This window comes from Crassostrea angulata, chromosome 1 (genome assembly GCF_025612915.1).
Source record: "Crassostrea angulata isolate pt1a10 chromosome 1, ASM2561291v2, whole genome shotgun sequence".
Taxonomy (NCBI): domain Eukaryota; kingdom Metazoa; phylum Mollusca; class Bivalvia; order Ostreida; family Ostreidae; genus Magallana; species Magallana angulata.
In genome coordinates, this window is record NC_069111.1 from 2,571,918 (window position 1) to 2,593,857 (window position 21,940).

The following is a 21,940-nucleotide window of genomic DNA, read 5'->3' on the forward strand; positions in this document are numbered from 1 at the left end:
CAGGTTTCCGAAACGGGGCAAATGAGATTAAAAGAAATGATATCGGTCATGTGTAAATATGCGTGTACGGAATTAATTTTACCATCGTTGATGGAGTACACCACATTTCCACATCTTGACTCTATAGCAGTTCAATTGAAAAGAATCGCGACACTTTACATTCACCAATGTCTTTGTCTGTGATAACACTTCGAATCCAATACATTTCATCAATGACTGTTTAATATTTAATCGTATGATTGCTGAAAATTTTTGGATTTGGTCACCCTGATCTTATTTGATGACCTCACCATACTAAAAGAGTGATACTTATTCCTTATTTAAAGTTGATGTTGAAATTCTGCCCGTGAACTTGTGATTTCCACTCACATTTACAAAGAGGGAAGTGATTAAACACGCTGTATCACAGTGAATTCTTAAGTGCATAAATAACGAGTGAGAAGAGAGTGGACAGTTGACAGTGCATTAAGTCAATCCCTGTGAAGTGTATAAATAAACGGCTATAAGAGGGGGTTTCCTCTCCAGCAAAAGGAAACTAAATGTCTCCTGAAGTTTTTCTTCGTCACCCGGAAGTTCCCTATCCCAGCCCTCAATTGCCAGTCCCTATGTCAATATGATGATGTTAATAAAGCTTCTGTCTTGTACTATCTTTATTTTGGAATATTTCCTATCGACAGAGGCTCAGCTATGTTCAGAAGGGTACGTAGAAAAAAAAATGTTTATTATGGTTTAAATAATTTGTAATTGGGTTTATTTCTTTATTATGGAATATCTGTAAGTGTAAAGAAGAGGGGCGTACAAGGCGTTGTATATCCCCCACTCGGAGCAATAAAGACAAAAGAATTTCAATGTAAGGTACAATATTAATTTTTGGCTTGTATGCATTGTTTTTAGTATAAATTTCATGATGGAAGTCAATATTGTGCCTTCATTCTTTAAACACGACAGGTATAGGTTTCCAAACTAAGCTGTACAGCGCTTAATACCAAAATCTTGGATCATACACTGTTTTAAATTCCAAAATGTAGGTATGAATGGGTCTCGACTCCATCCTTAAAGTACTTTTAGTTAAAAAAATAAGTTGATATTGATTTTTATTAATATTGATTTATTAAAATGGAGTCTAGGCACATAATAGGTAAAATTCGTAGTTTTCACCAAAAATGTTTTACTTTATCAATAATTGTCAAAGAGTTAAATTTATTCACCCGTACTCTAATGTGTCAACGTAGCTCACTGTGATAGGCGGATACTCGTAGTACATCCTTCTCGATGTAGAGGGTGTTCGAATCGTATAGACGGCGTTAATTTTATTTAAATTCATTTGCTATAAACTAAAACATTTTTTTACCATTTATATAATGACAAGAATTAAGTAATGTTCATGTTCTGTACATACAATGTCGGATAAAAATAGCGCTACAGCACATATATGAGATCGTGCTGTAATGTTTAGTAAGTACCAAGTACATATATTATTTTTTTGTCAGGAAATGCAATTCTATATTGTACTGATGCACACTTTCAAATGTAATGATTTTTTATATGTTCATATGCCATTTCAAAATCCTGGGTACGGGGGATTTGTCAGGCCTTGTACGCTCTTGTCCTTTAGAGCAAATTAGGTAGACAAGGGTATTTTTTTCCTCTAACATTCAACTGAAACACTATTATTTTTTTTCATTATCATACCCCCGACAACAAAGTCTGGATGGTATATAGTAATCACCTTGTCCGTCATTCCGTTCGTCCGTCTGTCTGTGCAATGGTTCGGTCCATATCTTTCTTATGTAGAAACATTGGAAGTTATTACTTCACACAAAGATTGCTTACGACTTGAGAGGTTTTTTTAAAAATGATTTTGACCCAATGTCATTTGAACAAGTTCAAGGTCTTTGGAAAGAAAAAATCACACAAGTAAATTAAGTCCTTTTCCTATTTTATGGAGAAACATCGAATGTTCATTCTTCACATAAAGATTGGTTATGGCCTATGTTGTGTTATGATTTTGATACAGGTTCAGTTGTGCAAGGTCTTTTTAAAAAATGCATAATTTCTGTCTAAGCCATATCTTGTGATAGAAAATAATTAGAAGCTAAAATTTGTCACAAAGATTGCTTGGGGCCTGTGATTTTATCCTGATTGTAAGCTTTGGTCATTTTTGCAAGTTCAAGGTCACTATAAGAAAATTGGTATATTCATTACTTCCAATAGAGAAATACTTGAGTTACTATATTTTCTTAGCGTTTGCTTATAACGACTTGGTCCCTGAAAAACGTGTTTAACCATGTGCAAAACCATTAGTATAATATAACTAGACTCTTGTTGCAAAAGCAACAAAAAGGTCTTCCGTTTTGATATAGAAGTATCAATTTAACTGTAAGACATTGCTTCTCTCACAAAAATAAAAAATGGATACGAAAATTATTGTGAATGATAAAAATATCAAAATTGGGTGTACTTCCTGTGACGACCGGAAGTTACGCCGGATAAAACAAAATAGTGTTAACACATGTACATACATAGGTCTATCATCCCACAAAGTTTGGTTGTTCAAGTCGTTACTGTTTTTGAGATCTCGTCGAAATCAGGTTTTTGGTCTCTGGACAGGAAACGGGCAAACGGAAGTGTTCAATGTAAATTGTATTCAATATTTCTTGTATACTTGCCTTTTGTACATTATTTTTCATTTATCTAACTAAAATATATCAAAGGAAAACAGTTAAACTGATAGACAGCTCTTTTTTTTTAACTCTTCCGGTATGGACCGGAAGTGACGGAAGACAAAATGAAACCGGTTAAACACATCTTCAATCAAATGTCTATCATCTATAAAAGTTTCGTGTCTTGGTCGCTTATAGTTTCTGATATCTCGCGGGTACAAAATGTGTTTTAAAAAAGTTACCTGAGATAATTGAGATATCTCACCGGAAGTAGAAATTTTTTGTTGATATTACATCGCAGAGATTTCCTATGAATATATTTATTCTTATATATTTATTCTATTGACAAAAAAATTGATGCGTAAAAAAAAATATTTTTTAAGTGCTTCCGGTGACGACCGGAAGTTATGACGAACAAAACAAAAGTGTTTAAACACATCTACAGCTATAGGTCTATCATCCCACAAAGTTTGAATGTTTAAGTCTTTACCGTTTCTTAGATCTCGAGGTGACAAGCTTTTTGTCGCGGGACAGGAAACGGACGACCGGAAGTGAATTTAGAACATTTTGTATTAAAATCCTCTAGATCTTTTTATTTTCTGTCATTCCTGAAAATTTTATAAAAATCCATCAAGACATCTCTGAGAAATTCACGAGAGAAAAAGGGGAAAAAAATAATAATAATAATAATAACTAGACTCTTGTTGCAAAAGCAACAAAAAGGTCTTCCGTTTTGATATACATGTATCAATTTAACTGTAAGACATTGCTTCTCTCAGTATTTCATAACCATTAGACAACAGGACTTAATTGACTATCAATTTGTCTTACTTTGTCAAACAGAAGCAGTAAATCTCTTAAACAACATGAATTGTTTGAACATTTCCGGTGTGGACCGGAAGTGACGGTTGACAAAATAAAAACGGTTAAACACATCTTCTATCAAATGTCTATCATCCGTGTAAGTTTTGTGTCTTGGTCACTTACAGTTTATGAGACTTCGCTGTCATAATATTTGTTTTAAAAAGACTACCTGAGATATTTGAGATATCTCACCGGAAGTAATTTTTTTTGTTTATTAATCATCGGATAGATGACATATGAAAGCGTTTATACCTTTATATCATTTCAGTGTTAAACAAATAAAATGCGTAAAAACATAATTTTTGAAGTGCTTCCGGTGACGACCGGAAGTTACGACGAACAAAACAAAATAGTTTAAACACATCTACAGCTATAGGTCTATCATCCCTCAAAGTTTGGATGTTCAAGTCTTTATCGTTTCTGAGATCTCATTGTCCATAGCTTTTTATCGCGGGACAGGAAACGGACGACAGGAAGGGAATTTTGAAAAAATGAAAAAAAATGCCTAGAGATATTTTCGTTCTCTATCAGTCCTATAAATTTCAAGAAAATCCATCCATGCATCTCTGAAAAATCGAGTTAAACTTTTAAAAAACTTGATTTGTTTGAACTCTTCCTGTGTGGACCGGAAGTGACGGTCGACCAAATAAAAACAGTTAAACACATCTTCTATCAAATGTCTATCATCCCTGTAAGTTTCGTGTTTTGATCACTTACAGTTTCTGAGATCTCGGGGTTCAAACATTTATTTTAAAAAAAGGCTTCATGAGAAATTTGAGATATCTCACCGGAAGTAGAATTTTTATGTTTATTAATCATCGGATAGATGACATATGTAAGCATTTATACTTATACTTCAATTCTCCGAGAAATATATTAAATGCGTAAAAGCATAATTTTTGAAGAGCTTCCGGTGACGACCGGAAGTTACGACGAACAAAACAAAATAGTTTAAACACATCTACAACTATAGGTCTATCATCCCTCAAAGTTTGGATGTTCAAGTCTTTATCGTTTCTGAGATCTCATTGTCCATAGCTTTTTGTCGCAGGACAGGAAACGGACGACAGGAAGGGAATTTTGAAAAAATGAAAAAAATGCCTAGAGATATTTTCGTTCTCTATCAGTCCTATAAATTTCAAGAAAATCCATCCATGCATCTCTGAAAAATCGAGTTAAACTTTTAAAAAACTTGATTTGTTTGAACTCTTCCTGTGTGGACCGGAAGTGACGGTCGACCAAATAAAAACAGTTAAACACATCTTCTATCAAATGTCTATCATCCCTGTAAGTTTCGTGTTTTGATCACTTACAGTTTCTGAGATCTCGGGGTTCAAACATTTACTTTAAAAAAGGCTTCATGAGATATTTGGGATATCTCACCGGAAGTAGAATTTTTATGTTTATTAATCATCGGATAGATGACATATGTAAGCATTTATACTTATATTTCAATTCTCCGAGAAATATATTAAATGCGTAAAAGCATAATTTTTGAAGAGCTTCCGGTGACGACCGGAAGTTACGACGAACAAAACAAAATAGTTTAAACACATCTACAACTATAGGTCTATCATCCCTCAAAGTTTGGATGTTCAAGTCTTTATCGTTTCTGAGATCTCATTGTCCATAGCTTTTTGTCGCGGGACAGGAAACGGACGACAGGAAGTGAATTTTGAAAAAATGAAAAAAACGCCTGGAGATATTATAATTTTCTGTCAGTCCTGAAAATTTCAAGAAAATCCATCCAGCCATCTCTGAGAAATCTTGTGGACAAAAAACGGACAAAAAAAAATAATAATAATAATAATAATAAGAAACATTACAATCACTATAAGGTCTTCCGTTGGAAACGGAAGACCTTAATAAAAAGAAACATTACAATCACTATAAGGTCTTCCGTTGGAAACGGAAGACCTTAATTATATGCCAACTCATTGGTCTTACGTGTTTTATCACCTATTGAATAATTACACTTAAACTGTGGAGAACTTTCTGCATAAAATCATTATGAATTTATATGTATTGTATTATGTTCTGTTTATATGTTTGTATTATGTTCTGTTTATTTAAGCATAAATGCTTAACTTTGGTTGTCGTCGGTCCTGTACCATACATTAGCGCTGTATACTAATTTGTCTGCACCGCTTAGCGTGTTACGATAGAAGACATCCAAAAATAAGCATTCGGTGCTTAAATTTATATGCATACTGATGTCTTCTTGTACGTATTATATGTGTATTGTCGCTGTAAAGCCATTATATACGCTCTCTGTCAGGGATATAAAACAAACATGGAACAGTCATATTTACATAATATTTAGTTCACTTCCGCGACTAAAAATATTGTGCCAGAAACTTTGTAGAGAAAATTCTAGATATAATTTGATGATTATTTTTCAAAAGTACATATCAAATTGGTTATGTAAGTTGAAATTTTCATTTAATCTTACAAAAATAAAGATACTCAAAACACGTGAAGACGTTTATATTTGTGCTCATGGCGCATGATTCATAGAAGATTGTACGTCGCAGATTCCTAGTGCAAACAAAAGGGGAAATATACACTTAATGTAAATATATATTTGTATTATGTTTTTTTTATAGGTTTGCATTATGTTCTGTTTATATGGTTGTATTATGTTCTGTTTATATATTAGTATTATGTTCTGTTTATATATTAGTATTATGTTCTGTTTATATGTTCGCATTATGTTCTGTTTATATATTAGTATTATGTTTTGTTTATATGTTCGCATTATGTTCTGTTTATATATTAGTATTATGTTCTGTTTATATGTTCGTATTATGTTCTGTTTATATATTAGTATTATGTTCTGTTTATATATTAGTATTATGTTCTGTTTATATGTTCGTATTATGTTCTGCAGGGTTTTTAGTAATAACCAGACAACTTGCTGTAAAGGATACCGTCTGGAGGGAGGAAAATGTATCGGTCAGTATCCTCTCCTAGGAAGTCCATAACTCGATATTGTAGAACGTATAGTGTCAGGGTCATAACATACTTTTGGAAATGTATAGGTCGATATTTTATCAAGAATAGGTTGATATCGTATCATCTTTTAATAATTATATAGGTCGGTATCATATCATCCTTTAGTAATGGTATAGGACGGTATCGTATCATCCTTAAGTAAATGTGTAGATTGCTATAGTATCATCCTTCAGTAATTTAATAGGTCTGTACAGTATCATACTTTAGTAATTGTATAGGTCGGTATCGTATCATCCTTTAGTAATTGTATAGGTCGGTTTAGTATCATCCTTAAGTAAATGTGTAGATTGGTATATTATCATCCTGCAGTAATTTTATAGGTCGGTATAGTATCATCCTTTAGTAATGTTATAGGTCGATATAGTATCATCCTTTAGTAATTTTATAGATCGGTATTGTATCATCCTTTAGTAATTGTATAGGTCGGTATAGCATCATCCTTTAGCAATTGTATAGGTCGGTATTGTATTATACTTTAGTAATTTCATAGGTCGGTATCGTATCATCCTTTAGTAATTCTATAGATCGGTATTGTATCATCCTTTAGTAATTGTATAGGTCGGTATAGCATCATCCTTTAGTAATGGTATAGGTTGGTTTAGTATCATACTTTAGTAATTGTATAGATTGGTATAATATCATACTTAAGTAATAGTATAGGTCGGTATAGCATCATCCTTTAGTTATTGTATAGGTCGGTATAGTATCCTTAAGTAAATGTGTAGGTCGATATCGATCATCCTTTAGGAGACGTATAGGTCGGTATCATATAACCCTCTAGTTAATGTATTAGTCGGTATGTGTAGGTCGGTATCATATCATCCTTTAGGATATAAGAAATATATATAGATTGGTATTATTTCTTACATTAGGAAATATATTATCATAAACAGTCATTATAGCAATTAAATTTTCTTATATGTAATAAAAACATTATTCAGGAAATCATAGTTATGACGTCATAACAATTGCATGAAATATCTTTATAATTATATGAAGTCAAATATTCTATCTAGTCGACTAATGTTATATGTTTTTAAAGTCAAATACTATATTCAATGTTTTTGTAAGTATATCAAAACACGTTAAGTTCATACATTTAAACACAGAACAAAATATTGTTAAAAAGTGACCCGAGATATGAGCTTGATTGCTATTTGTTAGATTCTAATTAGCTTGATTGCTATTTGGTAAGATTTGTAATTAGCTTGATTGCTATTTGGTTAGATTCTAATTAGCTATTTGGTCTTTAAGATAACCATATTTTCTCGTGGGGGGGTGGGCTTTAAAATTTTTTAAATATTTTTACCAACAATATAAAAATTTATTTCTCTAGAAAATTTTCGTACGTAACAAAAGACCCATGCGAAACGCTACGCTTTTATAATTAAGTATATGATTGAGATGCAAATTGTATTGTATTGTTTATTTTTGTATATCATGAATTATCGGCAGTTGTAGCATATGTACATATTTATAAACATATTTCGCTACATATATCTAAGCAGAAGTACAAAAATATATTCGTACATGTACATCCATAGGAGGAGAGACCCTATAAATCAATTAATCAAATTGAAATTCATTGTAATCACTATAAATAACCTTCCGTTTATATTTGTGCACTTTCTTGCATTTTACTGTAAAAATACATTTTCTTCAATAGCTTGTTCAAGTTTCAAGTTCGGAGACAATTGTGCATCAACCTGCACGTGCGTGCAGGCTAATTCAGAGAGCTGTAACAACGTGGATGGCAAGTGCAGCTGTAAAGCAGGGTACACCGGAAGTAATTGTGATAGTGGTAAGCATATACCTCTACTCATGGGGGACTGCACAATATACAACAATATGTTCAAAAACTGAGTGGTCTAACTTTACTTTCCGACACAGCTCAATTTTCTGTTCTGTAGAACTTTTTTTTATAAAAAGACCGTAAGGGTCTTTCACAGATTGAAGACTAAATGACAAGGTGGCTGTAAATAAGTCTATCGTTACATTCTTATATTCCATAGCATGTTCCAGATTCACGTTCGGAAAACAGTGCTCATCTTCCTGCACGTGCGTGCAGGGTAATTCACAGAGCTGTAACAACGTGAATGGGACATGCAGGTGTAAACCAGGCTACAACGGTACTAATTGCGAGAGTAGTAAGTATATACAAGCAAACAGGTACACACATTTTAAAGAAAATCAATGCCAAATGTTGGTCAACACAATGGTAAAGGACACAATGTTGACCTGATTTCAGGACATTCATGTCACGTTACAGGAACGTGCATATATATATATATATATATATATATATATATATATATATATATATATATATATATATATATATATATATATATATATATATATATATATATATATATATATATATATATATATATATATGTGTATATATCTCATCAATTAATTGTCAAATCATGATTACTTGTTAAGCAATCATTTACTTTTATTCAATCAGGATGTGCATCCTGGACATTTGGAGATGGTTGTAACCCATGCACATGTGTACGGGACAAAACAAGCGTTTGCAACTTTGTTAGCGGCGTGTGCACATGCTTAGCAGGTTATCAAGGAACAGACTGTACAGAAAGTAAGCTTTAACTTAACCATTCACAAATACTGAATGTCTTTATAAAGCCTTAGATTTGGGGAAAGTTTCTCATTCCAGCACAAACTTGTGTACTTTTAAGAAAAAGATATTCTGGAAAATGACAGAATCAAGTTGCTATAGTGGGAAAAAACGTTTAGAAAAGATTACCATGAACATTTTTCTTTTAATGTTAGGTTGTGATGACAACACCTTTGGTATTAGATGCGCCAATAAGTGTAACTGTAATGCTGTAAACTCCGCCTCACATTGTAACAAAGTGAACGGTACCTGTAACTGTAGACCGGGTTACAATCCTCGCCAGAACTGTGGGGAAAGTAAGTATCAGCGCAATGTTCTAGAAATGTGTAAAGGTAGCATTGGACACCTGTGAATACTAATGTTGATAAATCACACTGTAATAAAATTACTTTCACCGTTTTAGAATTTTCAATTTTACTTATTTCACTAAAAAAGTGTGATTTATATCAAAATAAAATTTGTTGGTAAATTATTAATTTATAAACAAAATTAAAGTTTTGCTTAAAAAAATTCTATTAAAATCGTTCTCTATGAGTGAGGAAAATATTATTTAGCGACCGATATGTGCATGAAAACTCAATAATCACATGTTTACGATACATATTTAAGTGTATTAAAGCATATGCCCCCCCCCCCCCCCCCCCGTGAAACAATAAATCCTTTGGTATAAATATGCTTAATAACAATAATTAAAAACCCTCAAAAGGAGGAAGGGGGGGGGGTGTTTTAAAAACCATTTCCGTTTTCCGTTATTTTCTATTTTGAGCTATTTTAACCCAAAATACAAAGTTATCTCTCTTTGTTTGACCAAATCATTAATATTTAATGAAAATATACATAAATGTTTACATTATTATAAAAAATAACTTTAATTAAACGATTTTCAAAAAAAGACTTTTAGTTAGGCGGCTGGACAATGCTATCGTTCACAGTCCTTCGTGGACCTTCAAACAAAATTTTAGCATCTCTTTTTCGGCTTCGGACATTATAATTTCTTAGGATTAACAAATGATGTAACCTCCCTATTACGTTTTGTTAATTAACACCTTATGATAATGTTGTTTATCTAGAATGTCGCTTATTATGTTGTTTACCAATAATGCCGCTTACCTCATAACCTTATGATTATGTTGTTTTTATTATTTGTTTACTTGCATCTTACCTCATTACCTTATGATTATGTTGTTTACCTAGAATGCTGCTTACCTTATGATTATGTTGTTTACCTAGAATGCCTCTTACCTCATTACCTTTTTATTATGTTGTTTACCTAGAATGCCTCTTACCTCATTACCTTATAATTATGTTGTTTACCTAGAATGCTGCTTACCTTATGATTATGTTGTTTACCTAAAATGCCGCTTACCTCATTACCTTATGATTATGTTGTTTACCTAGAATGCCTCTTACCTCATTACCTTATGATTATGTTGTTTACCTAGAATGCCGCTTACCTTATGATTATGTTGTTTACCTAGAGTGCCTCTTACCTCATTACCTTATGATTATGTTGTTTACCTAGAATGCCTCTTACCTCATTACCTTATGATTATGTTGTTTACCTAGAATGCCTCTTACCTCATTACCTTATGATTATGTTGTTTACCTAGAATGCCTCTTACCTCATTACCTTATGATTATGTTGTTTACCTAGAATGCCGCTTACCTTATGATTATGTTGTTTACCTAGAATGCCTCTTACCTCATTACCTTATGATTATGTTGTTTACCTAGAATGCCTCTTACCTCATTACCTTATGATTATGTTGTTTACCTAGAATGCCTCTTACCTCATTACCTTATGATTATGTTGTTTACCTAGAATGCCGCTTACCTTATAATTATGTTGTTTACCTAGAATGCCGCTTACCCTATTACGGAGAGAGCTGTCTGTTGCCCTGTAAATGTAACACGGAGACCGCCAGTAGCTGTAACGCCTTCACGGGGGAGTGCGTGTGTCGGCCAGGTTACGTGCCGCCCAGCTGTAGGGAGGGTAAGTGTCTCCTTTGAATCGCACCGCAGGCACGAGTAACTTCGTTAATCAAAGTAGAGGGCCAGACAGAAAATGAAGTGGCCAATGGGATTCATCATTTACCTTTCTACAGTAAAAGTGACAAAAAATATGTTTCAAAAACTGCAGAGGCCATACAGTCTCCACCCACGCACCCTCTGTTGATACGTACCTGCAGTGACAATAACAATTACACATCTTCTTGTCTTTTCAACAGTTTATACGATGAACTCTTTTCTTAGTTTGTAGTGGAAACACGTATGGACAAAACTGCTCGACAAACTGCACGTGCGTGCCAGAAAACACTCGTGGGTGTGATCCAGTAACAGGAGGCTGCACGTGTCTAGCGGGCTGGCGGGGTCAGAACTGCCAACTGGGTGAGACTTACAGATTTGACCCTTGTCATATGTATGCTATGGGCTTAAAAAAATGTTTTCAAGTATTAGATTAGATCATGAACTTCATATGTAAGCTTGTTATGGACATCCAACCTCTGAACAGCTCCTTATGAATGTCTGACCTGGGACCACCGAACCTCTATAGGTGTTTACGGTCTCCAAGTGTCGATCGGTTCTTAAATTTGTTCCGGGTGTAGAGGATCAAACCATTCCATAAACAATGTGAAATTCAATTTATTTTAAATACCTTGTATATCACTGCATGACGGATATGCTCTTTTATAGAAATGTTTAGTATTTGCTATTTCATTGAATTTAGAATATGGTATATCAATGAGTTGTTTAATATTATTATGCGATTGCATTGAATTTTTGTAGTATAATTAAGTAATATTTACATTCTACTGTGTTTTTCCATTAAATTCCGTGATGTTTAAATGCCTCTAAATGCAACAAGTAGTCAAAGGTCAAATTGGCGAGTTTTATTATGACGTCACAAACGTTGAACGCTGTAAACTGCAACGTCACAAGCGAAAATCAAAGTTCACGCTTATGGCTGTTACTGTGGCTCTTCCATTAATATTAACTTACCCTTAGGATAAGATAGGAATTTTAAGGTATGAATCACATTTGCAGACAAGGCAAGAAGTTAAAAAAAATGTAAATATAAGCATTAAATCATGATTTTTTGAAGTATACACTCTCATAACTGCAGCGGTGTGTGCATACAAATTTTCATAACGCGCTAACGCGCGTTACTCAATTTGTATGCACACACCGCTGCAGTTATGAGAGTGTATACTTCAAAAAATCATGATTCAATGCTATATTGAATCCTTATTTTTTGAAAGATATAGTCTCATAACTGCAACGGTGTGTGCATACAAATTGAATAACGCGCGTTAGCGCGTTATGAAAATTTGTTTGCACACACCGTTGCAGTTATGAGACTATATCTTTCAAAAAATAAGAATTTAATGCTTATATTTACATTTTTTTTACCTTCTTGCCTTGGACGCAAATGCGAATTATACCTCAAGTAACTGTGTTATCCTATGGGCAAGTTCAAATTAATGGAAGAGCCACAGTAACAGCCACAAGCGTGGTATTTGATTTTCGCTTGTGACGTTGTATTTATCAGCGTTCAACGTGTGTGACGTCATAATTAAAACTCGTGATTATACCTTTTAGTACCCTGTCTGTGTTATGGTGCTATATCTGCAGTAGCTTTACATGCAAAATATACGTGGAATGTAAATATTTATGTAATTGCATTGAATTTTTTAGTATGCGCTATTTCTTTGATTGTTTAGTATTTGCTATTTGAATTTTCACTGAATTGTTTTGTTTAGTATTTGCTATTTGATTGAATTGTTTAGTATTTGCTATTTGATTGAATTGTTCAGTATTTGCTATTTCATGTTTTGTATGACATTTCGTGCGTGTAGAATGCGAGGACGGAACATATGGTGATGAATGCGCAAAGGAATGTAACTGCCAAGGGAACCAGTTTAAAACGTGTCGGAAGTCAGACGGACTTTGCATCTGCAGTCCGGGATATGGGGGCGAGAATTGCTCAAAACGTAAGTACATTATGTAAATATTACATATAATGTCATTTGTAAAGTGACGGCCAAATAAAAAGTCGAAAACATTCCGGCCTGTCAAAGCATGCTATCGACCTGATCGAAGCATGCTGTCAACGTGATCAAAGCATGATGCCGCCTAAAATGTGTTGGGAGGCCAACGCTGCGACCTGTCAAAGCATGCTGTCAGCGTAATAAAAGCATGCTGTTATCGTGATCAGAGCATGTTTTCAGTGTCACAACGTCATTAAAGCAATCTGTCAACGTCATCAAAGCATCTTGTCAACGTCATCAAAGCATGCTGTCAACGTAAACAATCATGCCGTAAACATCATCGAAGCATGCTGTCAGCGTTTTGAATCCATGCTATCAACGTCATCAAAACATGCTATCAATGTCAATTAAAACGTGAATTAGATAAATCCATGCCTCCTAAAATGTGTTGGGAGACCAAACCTGATAATGTTGAATTATTAAACTGTAGCCTGTGCCATATGGCGGTATGGATCAGAGTGCCTGGGACGATGCGAGTGTCACGTGAACAACAGCATCAGCTGTGATACAATAACAGGAGTATGCACGTGCAAGAGTGGGTACATCTCAGAATTTTGTGAAGGTGCGAGTAAGTGGTAATAGAAAGGGATTTGTTGCCCATTTTTAATTTAAAATATATATTATATATATGATATGAATTATTGGCTTTTTAATTAAAGTTAATTCAACTCCATGCTCAAAAATATGTAGATGTTCCTTTTTTCATGAAAGAAATAAAAGTTCTAGTTAATCAGTATGGTGCTCTTATCTTTTTGTGCGTGCGACTAATGAGTATTTACTCTGTGAGTACAGAAAAAAACCTACAGAATACACACGCTCTTGCCACATAATTTATGTATATACATACCGGTATACAGCCCGTTATGAAACAACAAGATCTGAAATAATGATCAAGCAAAGATTTTAATACATGTTGTTTTGAAAATCATTTATAGTTTTGTGTGGTTTGTGTGGTGGTCATTTATAGCTTTCGTTTTTTAGTAAGAAAAGTTGCCGCTTTTGATAAACATTTATCATTGATTTCAGTTTCGGCGCCTGAGAGAAGTTCCGCGGTGGTGGAGGCCGCGGTGGGATCCGTAGTCGCGCTGTTATTCATCGCGTCCGCGGTGGGCATTGGTCTCTTTGTGATGATGTCCAGGAGGAAAAGGTATGGCTTTGCGCGGGTCTGAATGGGTTCAGGGGGTACTGGAAAACAGATTAATTTTAATATAGTGAAACGAATTCTTGGCGGCGAACAAAATCCTCCCTTGGAACCCCTTCCCACGGAAATAATTCTATATCCGCGCGTGGATATAGATAACATGACACAGATGATATATATAGAGTGTTTTGGCACTAGTTTTATTTGGAAAACATTTTTACACAATTTTTTCTCGTAAAGATAAGTTTTTTGTGTTAATATTAGAAGTATTTCTCATGTAAGTGCCTAGCCTCTTGTCGTTCATGTTTCTATGAATCATACGTTTTATTCTGGTTTTATAATCATTCCTAATTATACCCCCGCTCCGAAGGAGAGGGGGTATACTGTTTTACCCTTGTCTGTCTGTCTGTCTGTCCGTCGCATTTATCTCAGCAACTATTTATCGCAGATGTCTGAAATTTTTACACAGTGTTTGTTAAGGCATGCCATATCGTGGGATATATTTTTGTACCAATCGGACGTCAACTTCCTGTTAAATGACGACTTTGCTTATTTTTTAACCAAAATTTTCAAACAAATTTTCGTCAAAGATTTCTCAGCAACTGTTTATCGCAGATGCTTGAAATTTTTACACAGTATTTGTATAAGCCTACCATATTGTGGGATATATTTTTGTACCAATCGGACGTCAACTTCCTGTTAAATGACGACTTTGTTTATTTTTCGCAAAAATTTTCAAACAAATTGTTGTCAAAGAATTCTCAGCAACTGTTTATCGCAGATACTTGAAATTTTTACACAGTATTTGTATAGGCATGCTATATCGTGGGATTTATTTTTGTACCAATCGGACGTCAACTTCCTGTTTAATGAGTACTTTGTTTATTTTTAGCCAAAACTTTCAAACAAATTTCCGTTACAGATTTCTCAGCAACTATTTATCGCAGATGCTTGAAATTTTAACACACTATTTGTTTTGGCATGCCATATTGTGGGATTTATTCTTGTATCAATCGGACGTCAACTTCCTGTAAAATAATGACTTTGTTTATTTTTAGCCAAAATTTTCAAACAAATTTTCGTCAAAGATTTCTCAGCAACTATTTATCGCAGATGCTTGAAATTTTTACACAGTGTTTGTTAAGGCATGCCATATCGTGGAATATATTTTTGTACCAATTGGACGTCAACTTCCTGTTAAATGACGACTTTGCTTATTTTTTAACCAAAATTTTCAAACAAATTTTCGTCAAAGATTTCTCAGCAACTGTTTATCGCAGATGCTTGAAATTTTTACACAGTATTTGTATAAGCCTACATTATTGTGGGATATATTTTTGTACCAATCAGACGTCAACTTCCTGTTAAATGACGACTTTGTTTATTTTTCGCAAAAATTTTCAAACAAATTGTTGTCAAAGAATTCTCAGCAACTGTTTATCGCAGATGCTTGAAATTTTTACACAGTATTTGTATAGGCATGCTATATCGTGGGATTTATTTTTGTACCAATCGGACGTCAACTTCCTGTTAAATAATGACTTTGTTTATTTTTAGCCAAAATTTTCAAACAAATTTTCGTCAAAGATTTCTCAGCAGCTATATATCGCAGATGCTTGAAATTTTTACACAGTGTTTGTTAAGGCATGCCATATCGTGGAATATATTTTTGTACCAATCGGACGTCAACTTCCTGTTAAATGGGTACTTTGTTTATTTTAGCCAAAATAATCAAACAAATTTTCCTCAAAGATTTCTCAGCAGCTATTTATCGCAGATGCTTGAAATTTTAACACACTATTTTTAAGGCATGCCATATTGTCAATGTGGGATATATTTCTGTACCAGTCGGATGCCAGCTTTCTGTTAAATGTCGACTTTGCTTATTTTGCATATTCACATCAGAGCGGGGGTATCACTAGTGAGCATTGGCTCACAGATATTTTGTTTTCACTTACATCACATTCATTCTGAATAAAATTAGCTTTACTTTTGTTTCCAATTAAAACAATTCATGTATGCTTGGCACGGCAATGTTACATTTCATTTTTACCAAAATTATTACCAAGGCTCTCATCATAATTTGCTGAAGATATATTAAAGACTTTTTTTCTTTCATTATAAAGGAGATACGGAGAGGTGGCAAAAGGTAAACACGTGATTTATACACTATTTTTAGGTTAAAAATAACAAAAAATTTTACATGTATTTCAATATGTATAAAGTGATTATAAACACAAAGCTGTAAATGAATCAGTTTTGTACAAGTGTTATCCATATTTAGCAACAAGATGTTAGTAAAAGATTTTCTGCTTTAATGTCTCAAACAACATGTACAGACACAGTTCTTTGATTTTCCGATCGAAATTATTTTGATTTCTTACAGCTGACACCAATGGTCTGACAGTGACCAACCAAACCTACAACAACACGGAGTTTAACCAGAACGAGGCTGAGGAGCCGACCTACGAGAACATGGCGACTGCTAAAACGCCACCAAGCGAGACGCCATCTAGCGGCAACGTGTACGACACCGCGGAGAAGACAAAGACGGACGCGGCGCTGTATGGAAATGTGGAAGTGTCGAACCCAGCCCTCCCGCCGGCGAACGTTGGGGGAGAGTACGAGAGTGTGACTCTGACCTCGGGGCAGGGGGAGGACGGTCTGTACGAGGCTCTAAGGAAACAAAGCAGCACGGACACATCGCTCTATACTGGGTTACACTTCGACAATAAGGAGGGAAAAGGCGCCAAGAAATCGCACTCTAAGAAAACCCAAAATAAAAAGAAACCTGCCAAACTCCCCAAACCCTCAGGTTCTCAGTCATCTTCAGAATAACAGTCGTGCACCAAAAAACTGTACTTTGGACCGAGTTATTTCATTTTTATCCCATTCTGAACAGTTAAGTGAGGGGGTGTGGTACTGTCATACATATAAAGTATATGAAACAACTTGTTAATATGCAGTTTCGGGTTTTGGATATATGCATTTATATATAGAAAAAACATCTTCAGGCCATTGTCTAGAGAGTATATATGACCACTTTTGATTTTAGTGTGTCTCACCCGACAGGTGAGATAAGTAATACATGTTAATGAATAATAATAATATCTTTACTTTTCGAGAAATTCGCATCTGTTTAATCCTTTTATTCATTTATTGATTTTTTATTTTATACAACGTATGTTTGAACGAATAACATACAAGTGTTCGTACATCGGTCTGTCTTTATGAAGATTCTAAAAATATAAACATGTATAAAGGATCTCTCATGGTGGTGGTATAAAAATTATTTTTATTCTACGAGTTGTAAATTTTTAATCCGTGAGCCTTGCAGAGGAGATTGAAAACACACAACGAGACACACAACTAATGTGGTCTTCGATTGCATGAGAAAGAGATAAGTACATGCATCATTCACATGAGAAGAAAGGGTGTATTCTCTACGGTCCAGCCTACAGCAGCAGCAGCTAGCAGACAGGTCAATTTAATACAATAGTTGTATACATGTACACGAGTTCTGTGTGGCTACATTACTTGAAGGGAAAATCTGGGATCTGATATTAATTTGAAGGCAGGTACATTTTGCGTATCCGCCGTATCGATATTTTGTTTATATGAGTGAGCTTTTGTGTTTACAACACAACTGCAAAGGGCGTGGTAACTTATTACAACATGCATACACGTTTATATACATACATTTCCGGGGCTGTATATATTCATCTCGATCGTAGTTTCTCTTTTAACAAGCTTTTACAATATTTTTTATATGATTCAATAAATGTTATTTTATTGTCGTGAGCATCTTATTTTGTTGTTTTCATTGTTGGTGATGATTCAAAAATGGAATCGTGACTATTTTAAATTTGGCGGAGTTGTACAAATCGTTTGTATTTTTCCTCCGAATCGGAAACTAATTAATAATTGGAGAATCAGATATACAATACCGTTGGACTGCAAATGTGTAAATTGAAAGAAAGATAGTGAATTAAAATACAGGATTGTATTTACAAATCTGTAATAAAAAAAAAAGAAATATAAAATAAATAATGATCGCGATGCATACATTAAAAATATGGCTGTCTTGTAATTCTTTTCAAAACGCAACATTTTTTAAAATTAATTTTAAAAGTAGTTAAAAATTTTGATAATTACTTTTAGCTTTTTTTTTTAAATAAAAAAGTTCATTAAAATGTGTATATGATTTTTCTTTAATCGTTTTGTTAAAACGTTATGTGCAATAATTATGAGCGATTTCGAACGTTTGTTTTTTTTTTCTTGTAAACTGCACAAATTTCATATTTTGTTAAAAAAAAACAAACTAAAAAACAAAAAAAAACAAACCAAAAATCCCCCAGGACTATGGCCACATCGCATATCTGAGCAACAATAGCCAAAATGAAATAGCTTTGGTCATATATACAAAACATTTGGACAATGTTGTAAGATATAGTACCCAAGGATCATGATTTCAACAAACTTAAATCGACACCACCTGAGGCAGTTGCCACACAAATTACAGCTTTTCTGCACAATTGCTTTTTAAGAAGATTCTTAAAGTTTTTTTTCTATATATTCCAATGTGAAAAGTTAGACCCCCCCCCTCCCTTATGGCCTCACCCTAACCCTGAGGATCATGATTTGAATTTACACTTCCTTGGGATGCTTCCACACAAGTTATTATAGCTTGCCCAACAAACTGATTTTTGAGAAGATTTTTTAGAAAATATATACAAATTTTCACCCATTGAAAGGGAGTGTTTCCCTTATTTTAAAAATTTAATCCTCCTTCACCCTACAGTTACAATGCTTTGTACCAGGTTTACTTCATATTGGCACAGTGATTCTGGAGAAGAATTCAAAATGTAAAAAGTGTACAGAGACGGACAAAATGTGATCAGAAAAGCTAAACTGAGCTTTCGGCTCAGGTCAGCTAAAAACAAAACATGACCTTTGATGAGAGTTATAAGCTTTTATTTCATTTCTATAACAAAGAGTATGATAACACAGGTGTTGCTAGAGTAACCTCCCTCTACTGTTTGGGGGGTTGTAGTGGGGAATACTTGGATGGCTGAGGGTTCCTGAATTTGGACATATCCTTGTCGATATCATAGAATGAGTACGGGTTGTATTCATAGTACTCCTTCACTTTGTAAGAGGTGTTATCAGAACTGACTTCAGATCCTGTGAAGCAAAATACAACAGAAATTAATAATCATTAAAAAGAGGTAGCCATGCTCATGCACGGATCTACAGAGGGGATCGGGGAGAGGCATGAATTTATTATTTTGTTTCTCACCTGAAGATTCTTGGGGAGGGGGAGGTGTGTTGGTTGCCTGTCCATCACCACTCTTGACTTCTCCAGACAAACGCTGAACGAGACTGATCTAAAATTAAAAAAAAAAAAATCAATGGTTAATTGAACGAATGCTTGCTACGCTCACGAAGCTCACTGGTAGGATTTTGCCTGTTTCTCGTTTATTTACAACAAAATTATAAAATCGCCGACTCCTGTGATGTAATGCAACAACTTGAATAATTTAAAAAAGGTTGCAACCGAGGAAATTCGAGCTTATCGTATAGCATAACTAAAACCCACTCCAATAAACAAAGAAACAACATGTTTAAGTTATTGCAAAATTCTTACCGATATAGGTTTGTTCACTTTGTTTAAGAGATGACGCTGTACCGAGAGCATTTTGGTTCAAATCCTTGAGTTGATACCTCGGGTTTGACACTGAACTTGTAAAAGAGGGTAATAACGAGCCCGATCGTATTAATATTGAACCAGGAAAACAAATAGTAAGAAGTTTACAACGTTATCACTACATGCGCGGATCCAGAAAATTTTTCCAGGGGGGGGGGTCCGAAGGATAATTGTGTTTGCCAGGGGGGGGGGGGGTCCGAGGCATATTTTCGCGATAATTTTACTATGTAAATTTAATAAATTTTCATTTTCCAGGGGGGGGGGGGGGGGGGGGTCGGGACACCCCCCGACCCCCCCTCTAGATCCGCGCATGCACTATACACAAAAACATCTGTCTTTACTATAGAAATTTCTTTTTTTAGTGCAGCAAAGATTTTTCTTAAATTTACATACAAAATAGTGAATTAACATGAAGTTCCCCCCCCCCCCCCCACTTTTATGGAACGCTGTAAAAAAAAAATTGGATTGAAAATAAGGAAATAAACAGTACTTCCCCCCCCCCCCCCGCATTAGGATTTTCAAGATTTTTTGAAAATAACTTTTTTCCCTTTATTCTTTTTATTAAATATTTGTTTTTTGCTAGTCAAGATTTTTTTTTGGATGAGTCTGCCCCCCCCCCCCCTCTTTCAAAAACGATGCTACGTGCCTGTAAATAAACATTAAAGGCATTTTCGTGTTCAGCGCAAGGTGGCATGTGTGAACTTTAACACCGTCGAAGCTGTTCATGGCATCATAATTATAAGTTCTTTGAATCAGTAAACACCCTCTGTATGTGTGAGCATTCTTGAGCAGTGTTCGCCACATTTACCGGTACACATGCATGCATATTCATCCCATTTTATATTTTAAAAAAAAATAATCCTTTTGAATTTAGAATAGTTTGACATTCGTGTACGGAACTCAAAGTAAAAAAACAACACATTCTTATACACGTACATGTACTTTACAGTTTACTTTCTGGTATTTTTTTTTCTTCATAAATTTGAACACGGTTAATAGTTCAGTCCTGTCTTGAGTGGTACTCGGTTGCTTCTATTATGTAGTTGTACATCAAAGAAAAACAAATTATCACAAAACTGCACGTGCATTTAAAGAAAAAAAAGATTACCCTGAGTACTCTGAATCAATATTTCGCGTGCATTTAAAGAGAAAAACCTATAAGAGTACTCTGAATCAATTGCACTCCATTAGACAGTGAAAAATTTATTATATATCAGGCTTTTTTCTTTCAAAATCTGAAATTAAGATGGACTTTGCGCTGAGATATAAAATGGCAAAAGAGGTGTCTCAGAACAGATGAAAAAGATAGTGAAATGCGTTCGCTTTGGATTGTCTTGTTTTTAGAGGGGGTGCTTTTCTACAGCATAGGTACGTGTATTTTATCGCTATTTAATTTGTTATCAAATTAATGACCAAAAAATAAGAGAGACATAGAATTATAAATGATAATTTGATAAATATTTCGATTCTTTTATAATCATATTGAGTGATGTACAAAATAATTTTTCACAAAAGGGAACATAGAAATCAAGTTTTCTGGAAAATTGAAAAACTTTTTAAACTTACAAAACTACATGTATATTCATTTTAAATATAAAAAAAAATGTTTAAAAAGTCTTGAAATTATGAGTCACGTTTTCATAAATTCGATGTAAGCTTAAATCTAAAAAATCTTAAAAGGAATTTATTTTCAAAACACAAGGGATTTGGACATTAATGATTTCAAATCTGAAAATTACTGATATTATACTAGATAATTAGAGATAAGTCTAAGTGTACACTATACAATTATGTAATGCTTGAGCAGTCGATAGACCCGAATATTTTTCCCGCGGTGCAGGGAACAGCCAACGGCCGAGG

The 21,940-nt window shown here is 34.2% G+C and overlaps 2 protein-coding genes across 3 annotated transcripts; one reads left to right on the top strand and one right to left on the bottom strand.

The window, feature by feature from the left end:
* Positions 1-18,175, top strand: LOC128160036 (protein draper-like). 2 transcript variants are annotated; one of them, XM_052823289.1, is made up of 13 exons: positions 1-699; positions 6,418-6,482; positions 8,209-8,343; positions 8,555-8,689; positions 9,013-9,144; positions 9,339-9,479; positions 11,042-11,176; positions 11,437-11,571; positions 13,041-13,175; positions 13,663-13,800; positions 14,259-14,379; positions 16,500-16,522; positions 16,760-18,175. In XM_052823289.1, the coding sequence occupies exons 1-13, from the start codon at positions 614-616 to the stop codon at positions 17,209-17,211; spliced, it is 1,833 nt and encodes a 610-aa protein (XP_052679249.1). In that variant the 5' UTR covers positions 1-613; the 3' UTR covers positions 17,212-18,175. The 2 variants fall into 2 exon arrangements, with proteins under 2 accessions (XP_052679249.1, XP_052679257.1); XM_052823297.1 differs by having other exon boundaries at positions 4-699; positions 13,663-13,794.
* Positions 18,176-19,330: 1,155 nt separating this feature from the next.
* LOC128174052 (NADH dehydrogenase [ubiquinone] flavoprotein 3, mitochondrial-like) lies at positions 19,331-20,115 on the bottom strand. Its single transcript, XM_052839694.1, has 3 exons — positions 20,021-20,115; positions 19,673-19,760; positions 19,331-19,557 (listed from the first exon to the last, which is right to left on the bottom strand). Exons 1-3 carry the CDS (start codon positions 20,069-20,071, stop codon positions 19,406-19,408), a joined length of 291 nt encoding a protein of 96 aa, XP_052695654.1. The 5' UTR covers positions 20,072-20,115; the 3' UTR covers positions 19,331-19,405.
* Between the last annotated feature and the right edge of the window lie 1,825 nt (positions 20,116-21,940).

Excerpts from the sequence above, each read along its gene's own strand:
- LOC128160036 (XM_052823289.1), top strand. The coding sequence starts at position 614 with ATGATGATGTTAATAAAGCTTCTGTCTTGTACTATCTTTATTTTGGAA. Across the intron at positions 9,145-9,338 it reads AGGAACAGACTGTACAGAAA|GTTGTGATGACAACACCTTT; the intron begins GTAAGCTTTAAC and ends TTTTAATGTTAG. Across the intron at positions 13,801-14,258 it reads AGAATTTTGTGAAGGTGCGA|TTTCGGCGCCTGAGAGAAGT; the intron begins GTAAGTGGTAAT and ends CATTGATTTCAG.
- LOC128174052 (XM_052839694.1), bottom strand. The coding sequence starts at position 20,071 with ATGCTCTCGGTACAGCGTCATCTCTTAAACAAAGTGAACAAACCTATA. Across the intron at positions 19,761-20,020 it reads AAGTGAACAAACCTATATCG|ATCAGTCTCGTTCAGCGTTT; the intron begins GTAAGAATTTTG and ends TTTTAATTTTAG. Across the intron at positions 19,558-19,672 it reads CCCTCCCCAAGAATCTTCAG|GATCTGAAGTCAGTTCTGAT; the intron begins GTGAGAAACAAA and ends TTTGCTTCACAG.